The following is a 25,527-nucleotide window of genomic DNA, read 5'->3' on the forward strand; positions in this document are numbered from 1 at the left end:
ATATACTCTTAACATTCTCCAAATGTATACCTGCTTCTTTAGCTTTAGGTGGGAGACACATTTCCAGCTACCAAAATCATACAAGAGATCTGAGAGAATTATGGGCCTGACAGAAACTAAAGCAAATATTGCCGAATGGTGGTTGTCATAAATGGCACTGTCCTCAAATCATGAACATTTTGAATTTACAATGATTTGCAAGGTGCAGTACATAGACTGTATATATGAGACAACTGTGGTTGTGGAGATAAGAGGCAGTGAATGCGGAATTTCTCGCGATAATCCCTGTTGATTCCGGCCCGGTCGGTGTTGAATGATTCTGTAAAGATGGCGGTCAGTATCCGAGGCCGTCCGAGCCGAAGCATTCGGATGCGAGGTGAGACAAGAGATATTTCAGTCTGGATCAGAGATTAGCAACCCTCCGAAACACAAAGCGGAACTTTCATTGTACCTGTTAGTTGCTGTCTCCTTGCTAACCGTTAATACTTGGTGTGTATGGTTTGCTTTGACAGGTCGGAATGACAGTGGGGAGGAAAATGTACCACTCGATCTCTCCAGAGGTGGGTGAATCAGATTGGAGCTTGGAGAGTCACCATCCCCATTGAATCGAAGCTAGCTATCTTATTAGTAGGATGCTGCTAGCTAGCTACTAAATGGTCGAACATGGTAACTCCCTTTATTTACATTTAGTTAGTTAGCTACAATGCTAACTGTGTTGACAACCTGGCTAAGTAGCATAGCTAGCAGCAATTCATAACATGATCATCACGACATTGTTGTTTTGATGCATGATATTGTTTGGATATTAGCTAGTGTCATTCATTGTTTCTAGCTCACTGCCTATGGCTTGTATGCAATTCAATGCCATTGATTTTCAACTAGAGAAATGTGTCCCAGTCCCTCCCTTGATTTTTGCAGAATAGGCCCATGCCTTATTGAAGCTAAACGCCAACACACTCCTACTTTATCATAATACAAATGTTAAGGCCCTGTATTGCATTGCTTATGTTTTTGCATCATGGGAGAGTTTGTAAACAAATGATTTAGTTATAGTTTGAAATAATGTAGCTACTGCATAAAAAGTAGGCAGACTGACCTCAAGTCTAGGATAGTAGCTCCCCTGTTAAGCTGATGGATGTAACAGTAAGCCCCTGGAGGCATTTTCAAAAGTTGGTTGAATCATATTGCACCTTCAAAATGCCACAACCTTGATCAACTGTATGATGTTATGGTAATAGGGAGTGCTTTTTTGGTCGCTGAAGTGCAATGGGTGTATTTTCACAGCAGAGCAGTACCACCAAACTTAAGCAAAATATACATTTTGGGATCTTAACTGGCCTCGTTACAGGAACACTCTGTCCAAGTGATATCCCAGATTTCCTCAGGGACACTTCACACTATTTTACTTCATGCTCCGAAGCCGAAGTCACTTGACTGAAGCATACAATAGCACATTCTGACCATTGCAGAATAGTAATGTTTTACTGATTTATCGCTTAAGATTTTCTATTGCTCACTCAGGTGAAGAAATCCCAAATGCCCTGATCCCAAATATATTTCTGTTTCCAGTTTAGTGTTCCAGTCCCACTCATTAATGAGGCCTAGTCATGCTGGTCTCACCTGAACACAGTGTGTTCTGTTACTGGAACGTATTGGAACAGAGTTTTAACCCGGTGAGAGAACTTTTCACTTATTGACCTTGATGTTTCATTTCAGATCCTTCAGACAACCTTCGGGAAATCCTTCAGAATGTTGCCAAGCAACAAGGAGTCTCCAACATGCGCAAACTCGGTCACCTGAACAACTTTATAAAGGTTTGTGGGGCAACATCTCAGCAGATATTAATTGTATGTAACGTTTGATTCTTTGTTTGAATGTGTTCTTACAAGTATCTTTGTCTCCATCTGTCACAGCTTCTCTGCAATGCAGGCCACTCAGAGGAGAAGCTTGGGTTTACACATGAAGAGATCATCATTTGGTGAGTCTTTCGAGAAATGAATCTCCAGTAGGGCTACATGTACAGGACTAGCTGTTTTTCTATCGGTTGATTTTGTGATGTTTCCAGTTCCACTATAGAATGATTTTGCCATGATAATGAAGTCTAGTGCAGATTTGTTGTTCCTTACTTTACCGATCTTTCTCTCACTCTCTCTTTCTCTCTCTCTATCTCTCACTCACGTCCCGTCCTGCCCCTTTTCTAGTCTCCGGTTAGCGCTGTTAAATGAGGCTAAGGAGGTGCGAGCTGCAGGCCTTAGGGCTCTACGCTACCTGATCAGAGACAGCGCTATTCTCCAGAAGGTCCTCCGTCTTCAGGTGGACTACCTGATCGCCAGGTGAGTGCTACATCTGAACGGTGTGTGTTTGTGACTTATCCCAATGTTGAGCCAACTTAACCTTTCAACCACTGAGTGACTGAGTATCTCCTTCTCCAGGTGCATAGACATCCAGCAAAGCAATGAGGTGGAGAGGACACAGGCTCTCAGGCTGGTGCGAAAGGTGAGACACCCCAACCTCTCCTTAACTAAATTAATTTCATGCATAGTGTACCGTTCAGTAAGATGTTGAGGTATGACCAGTTATTTAAGTGATAATGCCCTAGAAGCCAGTGTTTGGAGGATATATTGGCACGAGTGTTGTTAGGCCCGAGACGAAATCGAGTGCCGGCAAATCACTTTTATACAACGGGTTACCAACATATTCAAATAATGATTTACATATTTTCATAAATGTTATTTTGATTAATTTATTCATACTATTTCGTCCTTCCACAAGATATAGTCTCAACACAAATCTAGGGTTTCTACCCAAGCCGGCTGATCGTTCGTTCTATCGGTTCGGTTGCCAGAGACGCGACCCAGTCATTCAGTCTTTTTGTTCTAAATGTTCTATTGCCATACTGGCTGGCAATGTTCTTATCCCTTGCTTGCTAGCTAGCCAACTATGGCTAACTTACAGTCACGTCAAACAGTGCAGCCAGAATAACAACAAAGTAGCTGCATTTGCAGTTGTTTAAGCTGTTTTCTCGTGACATTTATTTGGATACATCCAAAACAATGAACTAATGATGCGTGATTTCACCTGGCATAGAAAATGTGCTCTCGTCAGGACACTGTTTTGTTGTTCAGAGGAGCTAGCCAACAGCACAGCTAACACAATCACTTCAAACTGAATCTGGAAAGACTGCAAACTACCTGCACTTCGTTTCATTTTACCTGTTTTCTATTGACATTTCTTTGTATATATCCATAAAAATGATGCAGATTCATGATTTCGACTGGCTGAGAAAAGCTGCCTGCCTGTCTCATCCAGACTCCCGACCCCTACACGTTCATTACTATGGGACAACTGGAGATGGAATTTCAATACTGAAACAATGTTGCAAATGTCAGAGACAGCAAGGTTTATACAAATCTCCGCTGTTGAAAACGAAATGTTAGTCTAAAAGAAATGTGAGATAATGTCTAGATGCTTTTTACAGTGCAGATCAGGTTTATAAATTGTCTGGCTGGGCTGGTGAGACAGTGGATTGCACAGTGAGATGGAACAGAGTAAATAGGCATTTCAACGACATAGCTTTAGCCGGTGGTAACTTGTGGAATAGACACCGGCTGGAATGTGGTAAACATCTTTATACCATAGCATTGTTGAACTTGAATACTCATTTCTGATTGGCTTGAAGGGCATTCTAGAGCATGCATTATTTCCCTATAACACACGGTATATTTGCAAGGTAGAATTAAATGCTATAGTTAATTTTTACATGTTTTGTTTGAGCTGCTTTTGAAAGTAAAAGTCTAATTGAAAACAGTATTGGTATTGTTGAATTCGATTTTCATAATAGCAAGCTAGGACTGATAGTTTGGTTAGCTAAACTAGCAAGTCTGTTTGTTTGGTTGCCACGGCAACTACTGTAGCTATCTAGTAAACTTGCTAGCTACTTTAGTGGATGTTGAACACATTTATACCGGCAAATAAACACATTTCTAGTGGCATGTGTTAAATTATAGCCATGGTATTAAAGGGATAATCAACTCGGGGCTCTATGCGTTCTCTCGAAAAGAATGCAACTCCGTGGAAGGTAAATTCCACTCCGCTAGTGTGTCGTGGAACACACCTTCCACGTCGTTCATTATTTTCCATAGAACGCATAGCCCCTCGTTGATTATCCCTTACTTATTTAGTAAACATCTTTCTATCACGTTAGTACTACTATGTGAGACTCTGATCTGTCCCCTCTCTGCTGGCCCCTACAGATGATCACTGTGAATGCACTGCTCTTCCCCTCGTCTGTAACAAACTCCCTCATTGCCGTGGGCAAAGATGGGCTACAGGAGCGAGACCGCATGGTGCGCGCCTGTATCGCCATCATCTGTGAACTTGGTGAGTGAGACACCACACACGCACACACTTATCTATTTGTGATCTTATGGTTAAACCCTGTGTGATTCCTTTATTCTGCAGCTCTGAAGAACCCTGTGGTGGTGGCCCAGAGGGGTGGTCTCAGCACCATTCTGAAGAACGTGATCGACTGTCAGCTGAGCCGCATCAACGAGGCACTCATCACTACCATCCTACACCTCCTCAACCACCCACACACACGACAGTATGTGCGCTCGGATGTGGAGCTCGAGGTACTGACAATACACACTCGCACACAAAGAGCAGCATTCATTAACAGGAATTTGATTAATTTGATTATTTTCCTCATTGAATGTGATTTGTTTTTCACGTTCTGTTTTTCTTCCAGCAAATCCTGGCCCCTTACACGGACTTCCACTACAGACACAATGCAGACACATCAGAGGGGCAACTCAAGTAAGTGTGGATTATACATACACTACCAGTCAAGTTTGGACACACCTACTCATTCAAGGGTTTTTCTTTATTTAAAAAAATTTTTACATTGTAAAATAATAGTGAAGACATCAAAACTATGAAATAACACATGGAATAATGTAGTAACAAAAAAAGTGTTAAACAAATCAAAATATATGTAATATTTGAGATTCTTCAAATAGCCACCCTTTGCCTTGATGACAGCTTTGCACACTCTTGGCATTCTCTCAACCAGCTTCATGAGGTAGTCACCTGGGATGCATTTCAATTAACAGGTGTGCCTTCTTCAAAGTTAATTTGTGGAATTTCTTTCCTTCTTAATGCATTTGAGCCAATCAGTTGTGTTGTGACAAGGTAGATAGCCCTAGAAATTGCACCCTCAGAAATTGCAGCCCAAATAAATGCTTCACAGAGTTCAAGTCACAGACACATCTCAACATCAACTGTTCAGAGGGGACTGTGTGAATCAGGCCTTCATGGTCGAATTGCTGCAAAGAAACCACTACTAAAGGACACCAATAATAAGAAGAGACTTGCTTGGGCCAAGAAACACGAGCAATGGACATTAGACCGGTGGAAATGTGTCCTTTGGTCTGGAGTCCAAATGTGAGATTTTTGGTTCCAACCGCCGTGTCTTTGTGAGACGCGGTGTGGGTGAACGGATGATCTCCGCATGTGTAGTTCCCACTGTAACGCATGGAGGAGAAGGTGTTATGGTGTGGGTGTGCTTTGCTGGTGACACTGTCTGTGATTTATTTAGAATTAAAGGAACACTTAACCAGCATTGCTACCACAGCATTCTGCAGCGATACGCCATCCCATCTGGTTTGGGCTTAGTGGGACTATCATTTGTTTTTCAACAGGACAATGACCCAACACACCTCCAGGCTGTTTAAGGGCTATTTTACCAAGAAGGAGAGTGATGGAGTGCTGAATCAGATGACCTGGCCTCCACAATCCCCCGACCTCAACCCAATTGAGATGGTTTGGGATGAGTCGGACGGCAGAGTGAAGGAAAAGCAGCCAACAAGTTTGTTTAATACTTTTTTGGTTACTACAGGATTCCATGTGTTATTTCATAGTTTGTCTTCACTATTATTCTACAATGTAGAAAATAGTAAAAATAAAGAAAAACCTTGGAATGAGTAGGTGTGTCCAAACTTTTGACTGGTACTATATATTTTATTTTATTTTTTTGTGGCAGACCAGGGGGTTTGATCTAAACGTTCACACAGATCAGACACAATGGGAGACCTCAAGGGTGTTTATTTAAAACAATAAAGACCTCTTCTGGGCTCCGGGAAATGCTGTCTCCTCTGGGGTAGAACACAGAGCCCCTCGGTTCTAGCAGACCGTGAGGATGTCTATCCGGTAGACGTCTGCCCTCCTGGCAGCTTTATGGGCCCTGTACACCAGCCCTCAATCAGCCCCAATTAGTCCTGGCCAGAGGACCTGTCGAGACCTGGCACGTCCAGCAGAGGGAGCCATCGCCGTGTGATGTAGACTGTCACCAGGCCTCGACGAGTCTCCCCCTGGTGGCTTGTCCGCGGTACGCCACACCCCCCTCTCCCCTTAGCCCTGTCGGGGACGGGGCGGTCGTCAGTGCGATATACGTCTCCCTTCTCGATAGGGCATCCGCGTTCCCATGCTTCGCCCCTGACCTCTGCACAACAGAAAAAGAGAAGCGTTGAAGGGACAAGAACCACCTGGTGACTCAATCGTTCGTGTCCTTTCCCCTGGCCATCCAGACCAGGAGAGCCATGGTCTGTGACCAGGGTGAAGTGGGTGCCCAACAGGTAATTCTTAAGTGTCTAGCGCCCACTTCACCGCTAGACACTCTTTCTTGACAATCGAGTACTTATTTTCTCTGGGTATCAACTTCCGGCTTATGTACATGGTGGGGTGTTCCTCCCCATCGTGTACCTGGGACAGGACAGTCCCTAGTCCCGTGTCACAGGCATCCGTCTGCACCAGCATCGGTACCTGGAAATCGGGCGTCACGAGAATCGGATGGGAGCACAGTGCTTCCTTCAGGCGCCTGAATGCCGCTTCGGCCTCATCCGACCACTTCACTGTTTTCGGGAGGTAGGCCCTGGTCAGATCGGTAAGGGGGGAGGCTATAGCCGCAAAGTTGGGGAGGACCCGGTATTGGTATAAGCCATCCGGTGTCGAGAATGCCGTCTTCTCCCGGGAGGAGGCTGCCAAGGGTACCTGCCAATATCCCTTGGTCAGGTCCAAGGTGCTGATGTACCGGGCCTTTCCCAACCGGTCAATGAGCTCGTCCACCCTCGGCATGGGGTAGGCATCGAACAAGCCCCCCGGAAGTAATTGCAGAAACGCAGTCTACTGTCCGGTTTGGGCACCAACACGATGGGGCTGCACCATGCGCTGTGGGACTCCTTGACGACTCCCATCCTCAGCATAGCCTCAACCTCCTGCTTCACGGCCTTCCTTCGTACCGTTTCTCCGGGCCGGGTGCGGACATGGTCTTCAATGAGGGTCGTTTGGCCTGGTTTCTTGGCAAACACAGCAGTGTTCCGATAGATGAGCTCCCAGAGCGCTTGCTTCTGGGCCGGTCCGAGGTCCTCATTGCTCGGGACCACCACTGGTCCCGTCAACATCCCAGGTTTTGACCACAGCACGGCCAAGGCTGTCCTCACGTGCCACCTCTTCAATAGGTTCACGTGGTAAATCTGTTGTGGTTTCCATCTCCCCGGCTGCCGTACGCGGTAATCTACGGGTCCCAGCTTCTCTGTCACTTCGTACGGCCCGTGCCAAGTGCCGCGAACAGCGGACAATCTCGTCCCACGAGGAGGGGTATCGGCAACTCAGGTACAGCACCCACCACCATCTGGCAGCTCCCTTGTGGCATCACGATGTTGGCCTGCCCGGTCGAATACCGCTTGGTGTCGCCGTGGACACAGGAGTGGGACATCTCCTCCCCACGGTCGGTCGGCTGGGCCAGCAGGTGCGCTTGTACCAGCGTTGCCACACTCCCGGAATCCAACAGAGTGTGGGTGTCGTGACCGTCGATTTTCACTGGGACCATGGGTGCTGGTGGCTTGCTGTGGGCCCAACAGGAGGTGACATAGTTTACTGCGTGGCCCGGCTCGTCTCCGGGGCCCACTGATGTCCTTGACTCCTCTCGGCCCGGGCAATTCCATGCGAGGTGTCCCGGGTGCCACACACAAAACACCTCATTTGGTCTTCATCCACCTGGGGTTGTTGGTGGCGGGTCGACTCTCCCCTGGCTGTCTCTCTGCGGGTCTGCAGTCCTTTAACCCGGCTGACTGTCGGATTGGGGAGTACAATGGTGGGGTCGTCGTTCCGTCCCCTCTGACGGCTCCCGGACTCGGCCCGCGTCCTCTTCAGCAGGGCCTCTGTATTCTGGTGCGTCTTCACGGCTCCCAAGAGGTCCTCCAAGGTCTGAGGAGCGCGTAGGCTCGCCTCCCTCTTCATGTTGTGAGGTAGTGCCCGTAAGAAGCGATCCATGACCACTTTGTCGATAACTGGGAGGGTGGCTACGTCAGGTTAGGAGCCATGCCCTGGTGATGCGCAGTAGGTCGATAATCTGGGCTTGGAGGGGAAGCGTCGGCCACAAACCTCCCAGTCGTGGACCAGCTGGGCCCGACGGGCATGGCTGTACCTGTAGCAAATGAGTACCTCTTGAGACAGTAGTAGTTAGCCGCCTGTTTGGTGTTGAGGTCATAATACGCCTTTTGGGCGTCTCCGGACAGGAACGGGGCCAGCAGAGCCGCCCACTTCGCCTTGGGCCATCCTTCCCGGAGTGCTGTCCATTCGAACATGCAGAGGTAGGTCTCGATGTCGTCGTCCTCCGTTAGCTTGATTAAAAACTGATTGGGATGTGATTCGGTCCATGTTTCTCCTCGCAGCTTCCTGACTTCCTCAAGTAGGCGGACATTCTGTAGATGCTGTTCTTCCAGCGTTTGTTCCTGAATGTCCTGTTGCGCTTGTTGGGCCCGAACAAACTGAGCTATCAACTCGTCCATGCTGATACTGCGTAAACGTCAACACTGGTCTGACCACGTTGTCAGATTGCCTGCAGTTTCCACCACTTGTGGCAGACCAGGGAGTTTGATCTAAATGTTTACACAGATCAGACACGGACACAAGTGGTGGAGACAGTTTCAAGGATGCTTGTTTAAAACAATAAAGAAAAGAAAAAAAAACAGGTCTCCTCCAGGAGACCTCTTCTGGGTTACCGTCTTCTGGCCTCCGGGGAATGCTGTCTCCTCTGGGGTAGAACACAGAGCCCCTCGGTTCTAGCAGACCATGAGGACGTCTATCCGGTAGCTACCTCGAACCTCTCCCCTGTGCTGCCCTCCTGGCAGCTTTATGGGTCCCGTACGGCTGGTGAGCAATCAGCCCTTGATTACTCATCAGCCCCAATTAGTTCTGGCGGGGAGGACATGTCAAGACCTGGCACGTCCAGCAGAGGGAGCCACCGCCGTGTGATGTGGACTCCGTCTGTCACCAGGCCTCGACGATATATATACAGCTGCGGAAAAAATTAAGAGACCACTGCAAGATTATCAGTTTCTCTGGTTTTACTATTTATAGGTATGTGTTTGGGTAAAAATAACATTTTTGTTTTATTCTATAATCTACTGACAACATTTCTCCCAAATTCCAAATATTGGAATTTAGAGCATTTATTTGCTGAAAATGACAACTGGTCAAAATAACAGAAAATATGCAGTGTTGTCAGACCTGCAAAGAAAATAAGTTCATATTCATTTTTAAACAACACAATAGTAATGTTTTAACTTAGAAAGAGTTCAGAAATCAATATTTGGTGGAATAACCCAGATTTTCAATCACAGCTTTCATGCGTCTTGGCATGCTCTCCACCAGTCTTTCACATTGATGTTGGGTGACTTTATGCCACTCCTGGTGCAGAAATTCAAGCAGCTCGGCTTTGTTTGATGGCTTGTGACCATCCATCTTCCTCTTAATCACATTCCAGAAGATTTCAATGGGGTTCAGGTCTGGAGATTGGGCTGGCCATGACAGGGTCTTGATCTGGTGGTCCTCCATCCACACCTTGATTGACCTGGCTGTGTGGCATGGCGCATTGTCCTGCTGGAAAAAACAATCATCAGAGTTGGGGAACAATGTCAGAGCAAAAGGAAACAAGTTTTCTTCCAGGACAACCTTGTACGTGGCTTGATTCATGCGTCCTTCACAAAGACACATCTGCCCGATTCCAGCCTTGCTGAAGCACCCCCAGATCATCACTGATCCTCCACCAAATGTCACAGTGGGTGCGAGGTACTGTAGCTTGTAGGCCTCTCCAGGTCTCCGTCGAACCATTAGACGACCAGGTGTTGGGCAAAGCTGAAAATCCGACTCATCAGAGAAGATGACCTTACTCCAGTCCTCTATGGTCCAATCCTTATGGTCTTTTGCAAACCTCAGCCTGGCTTTTCTTTGCTTCTCATTGATGAAGGGCTTTTTTCTAGCTTTGCACGACTTCAGCCCTGCCCCTAGGAGCCTGTTTTGAACCGTCCTCGCCATGCACTTCACTCCAGCTGCCGTTTGCCATTCTTTTTGCAGGTCACTTGATGTTATCCTACGGTTGTTGAGTGACATGCGAATGAGTTGGCGGTCATCCCGGTCAGTAGAGAGTCGTTTTCGCCCTCTGCCGGTCTGTAGCTTTGTTGTCCCCAATGTCTGCTGCTTGACCGTGTTCTTATGAACCGCCGTCTTTGAAATGTTAAGGATGGAAGCAACCTGACGCTCACTGTATCTCTCTGCCAGTAAAGACAGAATTGACCCCTTCTTTTCCTCACTCAAAACGTTCCTTTTCAACTCTTTTGGCATGGTCAATAGTTATTTTTTTATTAATATTACTTTTGAGGTACTATTAGCACTGTTTTTGCCATTCAGCTGGTCCTATTGCAAGAGGATAGTGATCACCACAGCAGTGGTTTTTATACTTTTCCTCGTTAAATAAGATTTGGTTCATGTGATCACCTAATGAGTACCTAATTCAGTAGAATGAGGTGTGCCTGTGTTGAAATTGAACATACACTGGAATGTAATGGCTGTCATACATGTAGAGATGCTGATTTAAGAAAAAAAAATTCCACAGCTGTGTGTGTATATATATATATATATATATATATATATATATATCTCAAATAAAATGGAGTGTTGTATTTACTGTATCAATTATTTTGGGGATGTTAATCGTGCATTTTGATGTCAACCCCAGGGAAGACAGGGAAGCTCGATTCCTGGCCAGTAAGATGTCCATAGTTGCTTCCTTTCGCTCCTGGTCAGGTAAACATTACTCCTTCATATTCAATAATATCTGAGTTTGAGTGTCTATATACCCTGATAGCTTTGATATGCTATTAGTGATGTGGTCTGAACATGTCCTTACCTGACCCTACTCTCTGTATTTCCGTCTCAATCTCACTCCAGGCATCATTAACCTGTGCAAGTCAGGCAACTCTGGAATCCAGTCTCTTATTGGCCTGCTCTGTATACCAAATGTGGAAGTAAGGGTAAGCATAGCATCGAATGGACACTATCAGCACGCGACAACTGAGGTCAAAAGGAATGCAGTGTCCTCAAGTTTACATCGAGATTGCTCTATGGTTGTGCTCAATAACACAGATAACAATGTCACTCAGTTTAATGTAAGAATAATGTAGAGCACACCCCGAAAAATATAATTATTTTCCCACTTCTCATCAAAATGTTATACATTTTTCATTAGGGAATAATGGAGTCTCTATTAGACTGTGTGTGTAAGTAAAACTGGTTACGCTCAATCTCCCACAGAAAGGCTTGTTAGAGGTGATGTATGATATCTTCCGGCTCCCCATGCCTGTTGCGACTGCAGACTTTATTGAAGCACTTATCAGTGTGGGTGGGTACAATGTCACTTTTTGTGTGTCTATTCAAGTTAATAACCTCTAACCACCTTATCATATATCTCATGTACCATATATTATTATGTCACATTGTATACTTGTCTCTATATTCCCCCTATAGACCCCAGTAGGTTCCAAGACAGTTGGAGGTTATCAGATGGCTTTGTGGCTTCTGAAGCTAAATGTATCCTTCCACATCGAGCTCGGTCAAGGTAAGAACAATCACTGAATTTCAACTCTCCTTTACTCATGATTGAGTAAAACATTCTCTGCATAAACTCAGTGTTCTCTGTCTGCCCCCTCAGGCCTGACCTAATGGATAACTACCTGGCTTTGGTACTGTCTGCCTTCATCAAGAGTGGACTTCTTGAGGTATGGTCATCAATATCAGAGGATCAATGCGTTTGTGTATATTCAACCAAATAGTGCTGTTAGATATCTGTCAATGTTACTACCTAAAGATAACACACACAAACCACTATTGCCTTTCATGTAAAGCTTGAGTACCTCTCAACAGGGTCTGATTGAGGTTATCACAAGCACTGATGACAACAATTCTGTGCGAGCCACCCTTCTACTGGGAGAACTGCTTCACATGGTAACTCAAGTCAATGCTCTCTCTGCTGTTAACATTATGTGAGGTCAATGAACTGGACCAGAGGATATGCTCTAGGAGTTTTTCACACAAATTATTTGTAATGAGTTGTTTTGGTAAAGTTTGTAAGTAGTTTTTCATGGTTTTTGTTGTAACTGTTTATTTTTGTTCCCACCCCAGGCCAACACCATCCTGCCACACTCCCACAGCCACCACCTGCACTGTCTGCCCACACTCATCAACAAGGCAGCCTCCTTCGACATCGCTCAGGAGAAGAGACTGTGAGTGACAACTACTTACCATAGAGCGCTGAGGAAGTTACTTGGGTTCACTATAGACAGGGACCATTGTGAGGAATTTACTCTGTAGCAGACAGGAGAAAAGACTGTATGACTATAGTTACATGAAACTCTCTACCCTAATCTTCATTAAACAATGTATGTGCTACAAGAGAGTTTGGATTTTGTATTATTAACACTGACACGACAGCTATTGTCATCATTTTTCAGACGGGCGAGTGCAGCGGTCAACTACCTGAAGCGCTTCCACGAGAAGAAGAAAAGAGCGCCCAAACCCAACAGCCTGTACCTGGACCACATCATCCGCAAATCAAAGGCTTCACACTACTGTAGAGACCAGCACTTTAGACCACAGAGAGATATCTTTGTCATTAAGGTACATTTCAAACCATGTCCCTGTGCAACAAAAGCTTCTCGGATTTGTTGTAGTTCTATTTGAAATGCTGTCCTTGTTTGCATTGCAGGACACTGAGGATGCTCTCATGATGAACCTGAGAGACAGCCACATCCTGAACCACAAAGAGAACCTGGACTGGAACTGGGTTCTCATCGCAACAATACTGAAGGTGAGTGGAGCAGGACTGCAGTAAATACAAACTTATTACAGTCAGTCTCTTTTTCAGTACTGTCTCTTGTTCAATTTAAATTTTTTTTTTATGTTTCCTTTTTCCCCATCTGTAGTGGCCCAACGTTAACCTGCGGAGCAATAAAGATGAACAAATTCACAAGTAAGTAACATTACAACCACTTCTATCACCAAACCAAAGGTAACATGAAGCGAATATGCTTGTGGTATTTGATCCTCTTTTGTTGCCTTTCCTCTCTGTCTGTCTGACCCTGGGTTCTCTGTCTGTCTGACCCTGGGTTTTCTGTCTGTCTGACCCTGGGTTTTCTGTCTGTCTGACCCTGGGTTTTCTGTCTGTCTGACCCTGGGTTCTCTGTCTGTCTGACCCTGGGTTCTCTGTCTGTCTGACCCTGGGTTTTCTGTCTGTCTGACCCTGGGTTCTCTCTCTCTGTCTGACCCTGGGTTCTCTCTCTCTGTCTGACCATGGGTTCTCTCTCTCTGTCTGACCCTGGGTTCTCTCTCTCTGTCTGACCCTGGGTTCTCTCTCTCTCTCTCTGTCTGACCCTGGGTTCTCTCTTTCTGTCTGACCCTGGGTTCTCCCTCTCTGTCTGACCCTGGGTTCTATTTCTGCAGGTTTGTGCGCAGACTGCTGTTCTTTTATAAGCCCAGCAGTAAGCTGTATGCCAGCCTGGAGCTGGACCACAGCAAAGCCAGGCAGCTCACTGTGGTGGGATGCCAGTTCATTGAGTTCCTCCTGGAGTCTGACGAGGTGAGAGGGTTTACGATGAGGCAAAACTCTAATAGACTACTGATATTTACACACAGCAGTAGAGAATTTCACTATGCAGGCCTATTAATGAACAATCCATAACGTTAAACAACTTCTAATTGTAAACTCTTTTGATAATCAAATATTGAATTACATGACCTTATATTGACCTCTCTCACCATGTCCAACATTACCTCAACATTACATCTCTGTATGTCAGGATGGGCAGGTGTACCTGGAGGACCTGGTGAAGGACATAGTCCAGTGGCTCTCCTCTTCTTCGGGGCTCAAGCCCGACCGCAGTCTCCAGAGCAACGGGCTGCTCACCACCCTCAGCCAGCACTACTTCCTGTTCCTAGGCACTCTTTCCTCACACCCACACGGCGTCAAGATGCTGGAGAAGTGCAGTGTCTTCCAGTGGTCAGTCTCTCAACGTCCATTAATCTGTTTTTTCAAACAAGTTTCTTCCTTTTTTGTTCTTGGGAGATCCCTAATACCTTGAACTGGCCCATTTAGAGGTGCCTAATGCATTTTTAAGCTACTGCAGAGAGAATTTCCTTTTTCCCTTTGTCCTCTGACAAATCATTGTGTTGGAGTGTATATGGTACTTGAGCAGTACATTGACTTTCTGTATCCTGTGCTCTCCTACTAGCCTGTTGAACATATGTACGCTGAAGAATCAGGACCACCTGCTGAAGCTCACTGTGTCCACACTGGACTACAGCCGTGACGGGCTGTCCAGGGTCATCCTGTCCAAGATCCTCACCGCTGCCACTGATGTAAGAACACCACCATTTACACTGAAAGAACGTACAGATGTAATTCACACGGGAATTGATCAATCGTGGTTTCATAGAGGCGGAGGAAGAGGAGCTTGCACAAGTGTTTGGAAAGCAACTACCTGTATTTTTATGTTATGTGCAATTCGGTTTGTTGTGCTTTAAATGGAGCATGTGTGTTAGGGTTTTAGAATGACAGTAACTCTATACCAACATCACAAGACTTTCGGGAACACTTGTGAAACAGACCAAACAGACCAGGCCGGGGTTTATGGTTTTGAGAAGTCAATGAGAGAAGTGAAACATGATTAAACCTCAATCTAAAGACACAAACTAGATTCGAGCCAATGTCTTAAGTAGTTTAACTTGTTATTACTCCAACCTCGTGAAAGTGACAAACTGACACGTTTTAATTTTCGTCAAAAATTATTTTATATCGAAGGAGTGCCTGCACATGCACAGTTCGGTGCGAGACGACCGTTGGAGCCAAATGACGTGTTTCTACGCATGAGCTTAGCTAGCCAACGTCGCCATGACATCGCCTACAAGTGTGATCCGGGATTTCGATAGAAGAAGCAGTTTTAGCCTATCTTCATACTGTACTGTCTTTTGTCTATAGCCTGTCCTCTTCTGCCCTCTGTTTGTGTACCACAGAACTGCAGGTTGTATGCCACTAAACACCTGCGGGTGCTGCTGCGTGCCAATGTGGAGTTCTTCAGTAATTGGGGCATCGAGCTCCTGGTAACCCAGCTCCACGACCGCAACAAGACTATCTCCATGGAGGCGCTGGACATACTGGATGAGGCCTGCGAGGACAAGGCGAGGAATGAGGGGCCTGAGATTCTGTTGTGGTGTCTTGCTATGTGTTCCCTGGTCACTGCTGTACCTTACCGTCTGTCATTTAGTTTAATCAAGCAGTTTTTGACTCCAGTAGTGTATTAGCTGACTTGTCTCTGTGGTGTTTTTTTCATACAGGCAAATCTCCATGCTCTGATCCAGATGAAGCCAGCTCTCACTCACCTGGGGGACAAGGGGGTCCTGCTGCTGCTACGGTAAGCTGCTGGGAGAAAACTCAGCTATTGTTTGCGGTCTGTATTAGGGCCCTTTGTCTCTAACCTCTGTGATTCTTATCTCCAGGTTCTTGTCCATTCCAAAGGGCTTCTCCTACCTCAATGAGAGGGGCTACGTCACCAAGCAGCTAGAGAAATGGCAGAAGGTACATTCATACTCAACCAAACAATGTCATAAATTATGGTTTGCATCTTTTGGCTGACACATGAGACATCGAAAACTGGTAGCGTTTTTATATCATTGTATGTTTTGTAGGAGTATAACCTGAAGTATGTGGACATGATAGAGGAGCAGCTGAACGAAGCTCTCACCACATACCGTAAACCTGTCGATGGAGACAACTATGTACGTCGAAGCAACCAAAGGTTACAGAGGCCAAATGTTTATCTTCCTGTGCATCTGTATGGCCAGCTTGTCCATGACAAGACAGGCTGCCATCTACTGGAAGTCCAGGTAACTGCAGCTTCTTGAACCACCCACTATTACACTGGTCAAGTAGCAATTAGGCCTACAGGCATAATGTGTTTTATACTCTTTTTGTTTCTTATTTTCTCTATCTCTTTAGAATGTGGTTCCTGACCTAAGCTACACTGTTCGCTCCCCAATGCTGGACAAGTGGGATGGCATTAAACAGCTTAAGGCAGCACTTTGGGCCTTGGTCAGTATAATTGAGAATGACTAACTGCCACATCTATTCTAATCAGAAGATTTCCACAATTATGTGCCAATTATTGACATGATTCACCCATTAAATCATTTTCATAATAACATGAATATGAATGTTTTTTAAACTGTTTGTTTCCAGGGTAACATAGGGTCGTCAAACTGGGGGTTGAACCTCCTACAGGAGGAGGGGGTGATCCCTGACATAGTGGTTCTGGCCCTGCACTGTGAGGTCCTCTCCATCAGGGGGTAAGACACATTCATATTTGAAACTCTCATATTGAAGGTGCTTCTAGTGAAGCAACATGCTTGTGCTGTCCCATAAGAATACTAGATCTCTGTCCAGGACCTCTCTGTAATGTCTGTCTCTGTGTAGGACGTGTCTGTACGTGTTGGGGCTGATCTCGAAGACGCGTCAGGGCTGTGACATGCTGAAGCAGCACGGCTGGGATGCTGTGAGACACAGCCACCGGACGCTGTGGCCCGTTGTCCCTGATGACATGGAGCCCCACCCCAACCCCCCCAGCCTACTGTCCTCTGTCCCCTCCAGCCTCAGCCTGGCCTCTGACTCCACCAGCTCCATGCACAACAGCGAGAGTGACTCCACGCAGCCCAGTAAGTCTCAGCCCAGTTTCAGTCTCTTGTCATCATTGTACAACTGGTTGGAATTGATTTTTACGGTACAGTATCTCCAAATGTTTACCCCATCCTACCAAGTATTAACCGTGAATGGTCACTTCCAGGTATGTACATTATGGACGATGAGAGACTGGAGAACTGTGACCTGTCGGACGATCCTCCCATGTACATGAGACCCAAGTACAAAGACCGCAGCCCCTTCACCCTCCTGGCCTCCAGCCGCTTCCGTAACCGCCTCCTCCATTCCCTGTCGCTCTCCGGGAAGAAGCTCCGCAGCAACAGCGACCCCAAGGGCCGCGGAGGAGGGGTGGAGGAGGAACAGGGGCGCAAACGCACCGTCACCGAGCCCAGCTACACCTTTGGATCTTCAGATGTCTTCCCAATCTATAATGATGTCCATCTGCCCAAAAGCCCCTCTGTCAACCTAGAAACTTCCTTTGTGGGCAGCAAGGCCTCTGAGAACCGGGGCAGCACCCCCAGCATTGGGGAGGGGGAGGGGAGGCTGCCAGGCCGGTCAGTGGGGGTAGGAGGGTCAGGGGTTGGTGAGAACCAGAGAGAGCAGGCTAGCCGGGAGCGCCTGGCCGGGGATGGCCCGTCTGGAGGGGGCGGGGGGGCTCCGTTTAAATCGCGCAGTCAGAGCTTCAACACGGACACGACCACCAGCGGCATCAGCTCTATGAGCTCCAGCCCCTCCAGGGAGACCCTGCCCTCCACCATCGACACGGACGGTGTCAGCCTTAACAGTGTGGTCAGCGCCCAGACCATCCAGACCCTGACCTCCCTCACCCCCCAGCCCCACACCGCCCACCTCTCCTCCCTGTCCAAGTCCAGCACTGCCTCCCTGGTGCCCCCCGGCACCTCCCACACCCTCCCCCGCCGTGCCCAGTCCCTCAAGTCGCCCTCGTTGACCACCCTGAGCGGCCTGACAGACTGCAGCCTCATGTACTCCAACTCCCGGGACGCGCTGGGCTACGCCACGCTGAAGTACGCAAGTTCTCGTGACACGTACGCCAGTCAGCGTGATGCGCTGGGCTATGCTACGCTGAAGAGGCTGCAGCAGCAGAGGATCCACTCGTCCCTGTCCCACAGCGAGGCGCTGGCCTCCCCAGCCAAAGACGTGCTCTTCACTGATACAATCACCATGAAGACTGGCAGCCTGGACTCCAGACTCACCCCACGGAGGTAACACAGACACGCACATACACATAAATACACACACACATTCGAGCATATGCTTCCACTCACTCAGTCCCCTTCGACTTGTCCACACACACACACACACACACTCTCTAGAATGTCCCATGACTAATACTACTTCTCGGTGTACTCCCGCCTCCCTCTTGACAAGATAAACAGAGTTTGACCTGCTCTGGCTTGAATTAAAGTTGCGATGAGGGTTTACTTCAGGAATCTGCTGAAATATTATGTGTTAAAAGTACCAGGAACTTTGTTGAAACCAAAAGGAGGAGTCATTCCACTGTAAACATTGCAACACGCCCACGCTCTCAGTAGACTGATCCAATTCCTGGAATCATGTTCTTAAACAACAGTATCTGATGGCAGCTCTTCAGGGAAGTAGTGTCTCTTCAGCCCTCAGCAGCCCTCCCCCTCCCCCAATGGGAGTAATACGCTGTATGTGTGCTGTTTCTGATGGTCCCTTTTTCAGTAGGTGTTCAGTAAAAAGGTTTGGCTGTTTGGGTGACGGTGGGCCAGCTGGGTCCAGTCGCAGGCCTGTTGGAGCCCTCCTCCCACGGTTGGTGGACAGACATCTTAACAGGCCCCCCTCCCCCCCTCCTTTATTGGATGGTCCTGATTTGACACCATAGAGGCGCTAAGTTGCAACACCCTGTCCCCCACGTCCACCCTTGGCACCAACTATATTGTGCCCCTTCTAGGGTAGTAAAATTCCAGTAACTTTCCCAAAATTCACAGGTTTTCCAGTAATCCCGAGAATCCTCCAACCGGGATTTCTGGAAAACCTGTGAATTTTGGGAAAGTTACAGAAATGTTGTAACCCTAGCCCCTTCTGAGCCCTGCTTTGGTCATTTGAGTAGACGTGACTCCACTGTACCTCCATCCTAAATGTTAATCTATGTTGCGGTGTGGGAAGTCTAGCCCTCCTTTTTTCCTGACCCATGTCCCTGACTGAGGCAACCAACTGCTGATTGTGTGTAGAAAGTCAAGTCAAACGTACCTAATGTTTGCATTGTTCTAGAAGTACACTCTTCCTTGTCTCTCTTTTACTCAGTCTTGATCTCTCTTTCTCCCCACCCCATCATACTACCTGTCCTGCCTCGTAACTCACTGCATCTCTCTCTCTCTCTCTCAATCTCTAGGTTCCTGAAGGCTCTGAGTTTTGCCTCTCTGGATAAGGAGGATCTGCTGAGCCCCATCAGCCAGAGCACTCTGCAGCGGTCCTCCTCAGTGAGATCCATGGTGTCCAGCGCCACCTACGGCAGCTCTGATGACTTCATCGGCCTGGCGCTGCCCGTGGACATCAACAACATGTTCCAGGTAGTGACCATCGTGTGACCCCTCTCTCTGAACCCAGATGCACTGAACCCTCTGTCCCACTCCACTCCCCATCTCATCCCACTCTGCCCCCTCATCTATCAATTGAACTTCTATTCTAGATATTTGACCAAAGAAATGGAGGTTGTTTTATCTATTTAAGTCCTAACTCCACCATAATATTTGGATAAAGAGTTACTTACTGTAATGTTATCATTTGTTTCTTAGATAAAAGAAACACCATATTTCCAGAAGAGGACCAGCCCGCCCTCTGAGGACAGATCTGCCAAATTCTTCTCTGGAGACTCAGATGGTAAGAAACAGCCCAGGGTCAACACAATCTCTTTTCTTCAGTAAGGAGTTGTATAGCACTGAGTTTAGCACAGAGGGAATCATGGCTCTGCTTGAGATAAAGGAGGCCCACTCAGGACCAACAGGCTTGAATAAAAAGGGAGAAATGTATATCGTGTGTATATGTGCTCCTTCCCCCAGGCCCCAGCCCTCACTCCCGGCATGCTGTGCTTCGCTCCCAGCTGAGTATAACAGAGCTGATGGGGGTGAGCCGGGCGGAGCAGCAGCAGCTGCTGGTCTCAGAGGAGACTGGTCTACAGGAACACAACGATGATAACTGCCTTTACTGCACTGGGCTGACTGTGCTCGGCTTCAGCGCTTCCAACAGCCACCCAGGTCAGTGGCAGATGCATTATATTTCAAAAAAAGATTTATATTGAACAAAAATATAAACGTGTAAAGTCTTGGTCACATGTTTCATGAGCTGAAATAAAAGATCCCAGAAATTTTCTGTACGCCAAAAAGCTTAATTCTCTCAAATGTGTTTACATCCCTGTTAATGAGCATTTCTCCTTTGCCAAGATAATCCATCCACCTCACAGGTGTGGCATATCAAGAAGCTGATTAAACAGCATGATCATTACACAGGTGCCCTTTGTGCTGAGGACTATACAAGGCCACTCTAAAATGTGCAGTTTTGTCACACAACACAATGCCACAGATGCACTTGGCATGCTTACTGCAGGAATGTCCACCAGAGCTGTTGCCAGAGAATGTAATGTTCATTTCTCTACCATAAGCCGCCTCCAACGTCGTTTTAGAGAATTTGACAGTACGTCCAACCAGGCCTCACAACCGCAGACCACGTGTATGGTGACATGTGGGTGAGCAGTTCGCTGATGTCAACATTGTGAACAGAGTGCCCCATGGTGGCGGTGGGGTTATGGTATGGGCAGGTATAAGCTACTGACAACGAACACAATTGCATTTTATCGATGGCAATTTGAATGCACAGCGATACCGTGACGAGATCCTGAGGCCCATTGTGAGGCTCATTTTTTTGGGGGGTATCTGTGACCAACAGATGTATATCTGTGTTCCCAGTCATGTGAAATCCATAGATGAGGGCCTAATAAACTTATTTCAATTGACTGATTTCCTTATATGAACTGTAACTCAGTAAAATCTTTGAAATTATTGCATGTTGCATTTATATTTTTGTTCAGTGTATATATATATATAAAACATTTACAAAATAGAACATTGTGCTGTTTATCAATTCATGTTCTTGCTTCCTTGTATTCTTTTTCCATATTATATTAGCAGTCTGCGACCAATAAACAACTTAATTTAATTCACCTTTCTCCCTCAGACTTGACGGAGGACCAACCTTTCTCAGAGTGGTGCAGTCCACCTGTGCAGAACCACCTGGAGGTCATGGCCCAAAACAAACTGTCAGGGGTGTCTGGGTGCAGTGATGCTGTGTCCCATGGCTCCCCAGGAAGCACCCGCAGCACTGAACTGGTTTTGGGTAAATGTTTAAAAATATATATTTTCTCTCATACAATGCTTTTCTCCAAGCGAAGGGTTATTTTGTTGTTGAGGCGGAATGGCCTAACCCTCCTGGATACCTGTGGTTTCTCTCCCCCCTCAGGAGTGAAGTCCATCCGAGAGGATGCTCCGGCCGGCAGGGTTCTCCTCAGGAAGGAGGTCCTGCGTCTGGTGGTCAACCTCAGCTCCTCTGTGGGGACCAAAGGCCACGAGACTAACCTGCTAACGTAAGACACACACACACACACATTCCTTTCACTATACACACACACACACTCAAACCGAGGTTGATATCCCTGTGTGTGTTGTCTTGACAGGATCAAGGAGAAGTTCCCCTATGCATTCGACGACATTTGTCTCTACTCTGAGGTATCTTACCTGCTGGCCCACTGCATGTTCCGTCTGTCCGCACGGCGCTTCATCCAGGAGCTCTTCCAGGACGTGCCATTTATCCCGGTAAACAAACACACACATGCCCACATTCATAACAATAAATGCTGGCTGGCTTCTATTGACCTCTGTGTCTCTTCCTCAGATGTACGAAGAGGCAGAGAGCATCCTCTCTATGCCGCCAAAGAATGGACCGGCCAACCCTCCCACTGAGCCTTGAGTTCTCCTCTGTCTTCCCTTCCCTCTCGTAGCCAGTCAAACCCTGAGTCACCACTACTGATCTTCCAGTCAACCCTTTTCCCGAATCGCAACCCCTGAACATCAGACAACACCTACCCCTGACTTGTGAGTCAACCCTAACCACTGAACCACTGACCCTTGAGTCACCTTCCACCCCCACATCCTCCCTTATTTCTCCATACCAGAGTGCACTGTATGTCCTCCTAGCATTTGGACACAAATTAGAGAAGATATGGCGGAGTGAAGAAATATGTTCTTCCTATTGACTTTAAGATATGACGGATGGATAACACAGGATGAACAGATATACATGTTTAATCTGATAAAATGATAACAGCCAGCTGTGAGCGTTTTTTAACCGAGCTCATATTGGGAAATTCATCACCAACTGAACATGGACCACAATCAAATCCAAATGGCATAATACAATAATGTAAAACGGTCCATCATTTCTGAGGGTTTCCTCATTTTTTCTAAGTATATGACTGCATCCCAACCACTTATATGAAATAACTTAGCATGTTGTTTTTAGCTCAGCTTCTCCCAAAGTGGATCCACTGACTTTGACTAAAACACTGAAGAGGAGGGTTCCTCTGCATAACACTAAAACCTCTCTGTGTCTGGAGAGAGGACCATGACATTGTGAATATCCATATGTCTATTCATTGCACCTGAACAAAGAACAGTGAAGGAGAATAGTGATGAAAAGGCTTTTGGTATTGCTCTATTCAGTAACGGTAGATACAGGTAGACCAGACGATCATCAGTCACTGATGCAGTTTGGTTGTTGCCTGTTTGTTGACATGTGCTAAAGAGGAAATGTTCCTCCTTGCGCCTTGCTGGATTTTGTTTTGTTGTTATGTTTTATTTTGTCTGTGTTTTTAAGCATTTATGCCAAGAACCGAACAACTACATGTAGGAGTGAAATCTACCAAATGATTGCCATTGAACATCGGTCTGTGTGTTTCAGTACAGAGGAGTTATTAACGGTCAGTTATTGAACTGATGTTTGAAACTACGGCTGCATGTATTATTGTTTTGTTTATTACCTAGCTATTTAAACCCTAAAGTAAAAGCACAGGGTTAGAACAATAGATTTGGTGCTCGTCAAGGTGAAAGAATACACATACTGTATGTGACTGTATGGTAGTGTTTATGTATTCATGTTAGGACATGCTTCTCTGCTCCTTTTTCTGCCATGGAATTCCCCAGAACATGGTCCATGAAAACAGTCACTACTTGATGGCCAAGGAGAATTGCTGCTTCAGTATTGGGCAGAAGTCAGTTGCCATTCCTCTGTCAGTTGCCATTCCTTAGACAGCATCCTTTGGATACGCTGTCTGCCTGTCCTCATTCTGGTAAAACTGGCGAATAATTAAACTGGAGCAAACATTTTAAAGTGGAGAGCAGGGGCTGCCTGAACATGTGCAATAAGAACACTCATTTCATTTGAAAACTCTTCCAATGACAGCCACTTCCGGTCGTTATCCAGAAATCTAGCTACATGTTTGTAAAATGATGGCTTAAAAGTCTTAAAACATTTCAATATGGGATTGTACTGATGTTTTTTGCTATGCAAGATGATGAGTAATGGGGTTTAATGTTGTACTTTTTCAGCTTTTGTTAACATTTTGTTTAGGCAGCTGAAATAACATTGCCTTATTTTTTGGTATGCTCTGACATGCAATGAGAAATTATTTTATAACTTCTAATTTATATTAGAAGTAAATAATTCTGGCCCTAATTATAGCTGAATTAATTGATAAATAGGTTGTGAAAATAATAAGCAACCAATGTTAAGGCCACTATCTACCTATGTCTATCTATTGTAGAGAGAAGAGCCTGCCAAAAGCACCTGCCTGGTTTTAGAGTGCTGATGTGTAGCTTGGCTGGTTTGGGGAATTAGCTGTTGATGTGTTCTTTAGTAACTGTTTTAAGGAAGTGGTGGTTACCATTGTGTTAATTTCCAACCTGCCGTGAGAACATTATTCACTTTGACTGACAATGATACTTCTATTGCTGCACTGTTTGTGCTGAATCATTCAACAACAACATGCACTTATGATTGTTATGACACAATGGAAATGTTTAGTCCTACTGTTGATAATGGCCTTGGTTAGTTAAGTTATGAAGTGGTTAGAGAAATGGACTGGTGACAAGAGGATTGGGGTGCACTTTAATTGCACTCAGCAATCAACATTCCTCTGTATAAATGCATCATGTTGAAAACATAAGTCCTCTGCAAGCGGAGAATTCTATAGTTGCAGTCCACAATGTGCATGTTTGATCACTACTCTAAATGAAAAAGAAATGGGGATATTTTAATATTGCAGATTCCACTATTCCTTCATAGAACTTTCTTTTTTACATTTGCATTCTAAGCTCACCTTTTCAACTAACTGCACATTCTAAACAGTGGTAAAATGTTACATTTCATAGCAGGTTTTAACATTATACTTATGTTTCAGATAGATATGGAATAAGGTAAATTATTTGGGAACATAATTGTACTACTTTCTGTTGGGGACCAAAAAGCCAAACTGACATAACTAGTGGGAATTGTTCTCAAGCAATTGGAACAACAGGAAGTAATACCTTACATATTTAACTTCTGTGTGCATTTTAAGTCATTTGAAAAAATGTGCCCCTTCTTATTCTTAGTGTTGTAAGTGGACTTATTCTGAGCTTCTCTAAAGCACTGTATGGGGATCTGTAAACAAATCCTTTATTATGTACCTGGACCGTTTAGGAACAGAGAGACAAAGATAAATGTTATTTATATCTTTCCTCAAGATAAAACATTTTCAAGGAGCTGTATATAAGACTGTTTTTTTGCCCAATTTGTGGTTTCCCTTATACAGAACACTGTATGTTTTTGGCATTATATGGGCCATTAGAATAAATCTTATTAAAGGGATGCATTGATAATAAAAACATACATCAACTGCTCACCTATATGTCACTGTATTTTTTTGTGTATATGTGTCTTCATGATGGATTGTCCGAAACCAGTATTCAATCCAAAACCATAAACTCGTTTTCCATCCAATTGGTGACAGATTTTCATGCAAATATTCTAAGATCTGAAGGACAGTCTTATAGGCTTTTCCAATGAAGGAAGGATGTCCTGTTTACATTAGGGACCCCCTGTACTTAGGTTAGGCAGGGCTCTGGTTCTTGTAGCACTGTTGTCCTGTTCATTTTTGGCACCAAGCAGAACTATTGTAGGTTGAATTCATTTCCGTCTTCTGTAACCTCTTTCGACATCTATCCAACATAGCACAATACTTGATACATTTCTGAAATCCTCAAGATCTTTCATAATCACACAAAATGTAATTGTCATTGGGTACAATTAGAACTACAGTACGTTCAGAAAGTATTCAAACCCCTTGACTTTTACCACATTTTGTTGTGTTACAG

The 25,527-nt window shown here is 45.6% G+C and overlaps 1 protein-coding gene across 2 annotated transcripts; it reads left to right on the top strand.

The window, feature by feature from the left end:
• Nucleotides 1–305: 305 nt before the first annotated feature.
• On the top strand, nucleotides 306–25,055 carry LOC121582187 (rapamycin-insensitive companion of mTOR-like). 2 transcript variants are annotated; one of them, XM_045225200.1, is made up of 37 exons: nucleotides 306–376; nucleotides 513–560; nucleotides 1,717–1,814; nucleotides 1,914–1,978; nucleotides 2,202–2,333; nucleotides 2,433–2,496; nucleotides 4,254–4,380; nucleotides 4,462–4,631; nucleotides 4,748–4,815; nucleotides 11,075–11,142; nucleotides 11,287–11,369; nucleotides 11,650–11,737; nucleotides 11,863–11,953; nucleotides 12,047–12,113; nucleotides 12,259–12,339; nucleotides 12,517–12,617; nucleotides 12,846–13,011; nucleotides 13,100–13,201; nucleotides 13,317–13,363; nucleotides 13,834–13,969; nucleotides 14,190–14,389; nucleotides 14,622–14,748; nucleotides 15,403–15,567; nucleotides 15,724–15,800; nucleotides 15,886–15,964; nucleotides 16,075–16,272; nucleotides 16,385–16,477; nucleotides 16,625–16,731; nucleotides 16,859–17,097; nucleotides 17,226–18,303; nucleotides 19,458–19,635; nucleotides 19,861–19,945; nucleotides 20,125–20,319; nucleotides 21,296–21,454; nucleotides 21,578–21,701; nucleotides 21,792–21,930; nucleotides 22,010–25,055. In XM_045225200.1, exons 1-37 carry the CDS (start codon nucleotides 328–330, stop codon nucleotides 22,082–22,084), a joined length of 5,169 nt encoding a protein of 1,722 aa, XP_045081135.1. In that variant the 5' UTR covers nucleotides 306–327; the 3' UTR covers nucleotides 22,085–25,055. The 2 variants fall into 2 exon arrangements, with proteins under 2 accessions (XP_045081135.1, XP_045081136.1); XM_045225201.1 differs by lacking the exons at nucleotides 306–376; nucleotides 513–560 and adding an exon at nucleotides 575–666.
• The last annotated feature ends 472 nt before the right edge of the window (nucleotides 25,056–25,527 follow it).

The sequence above is a fragment of the Coregonus clupeaformis genome, chromosome 15 (genome assembly GCF_020615455.1).
Source record: "Coregonus clupeaformis isolate EN_2021a chromosome 15, ASM2061545v1, whole genome shotgun sequence".
NCBI lineage: Eukaryota > Metazoa > Chordata > Actinopteri > Salmoniformes > Salmonidae > Coregonus > Coregonus clupeaformis.

Coding starts and splice junctions, on each gene's coding strand:
- LOC121582187 (XM_045225200.1), top strand. CDS start 328: ATGGCGGTCAGTATCCGAGGCCGTCCGAGCCGAAGCATTCGGATGCGA. Junction 11,954..12,046: donor CCACATCGAGCTCGGTCAAG/GTAAGAACAATC, acceptor CTGCCCCCTCAG/GCCTGACCTAATGGATAACT. Junction 16,273..16,384: donor GCCATCTACTGGAAGTCCAG/GTAACTGCAGCT, acceptor CTATCTCTTTAG/AATGTGGTTCCTGACCTAAG.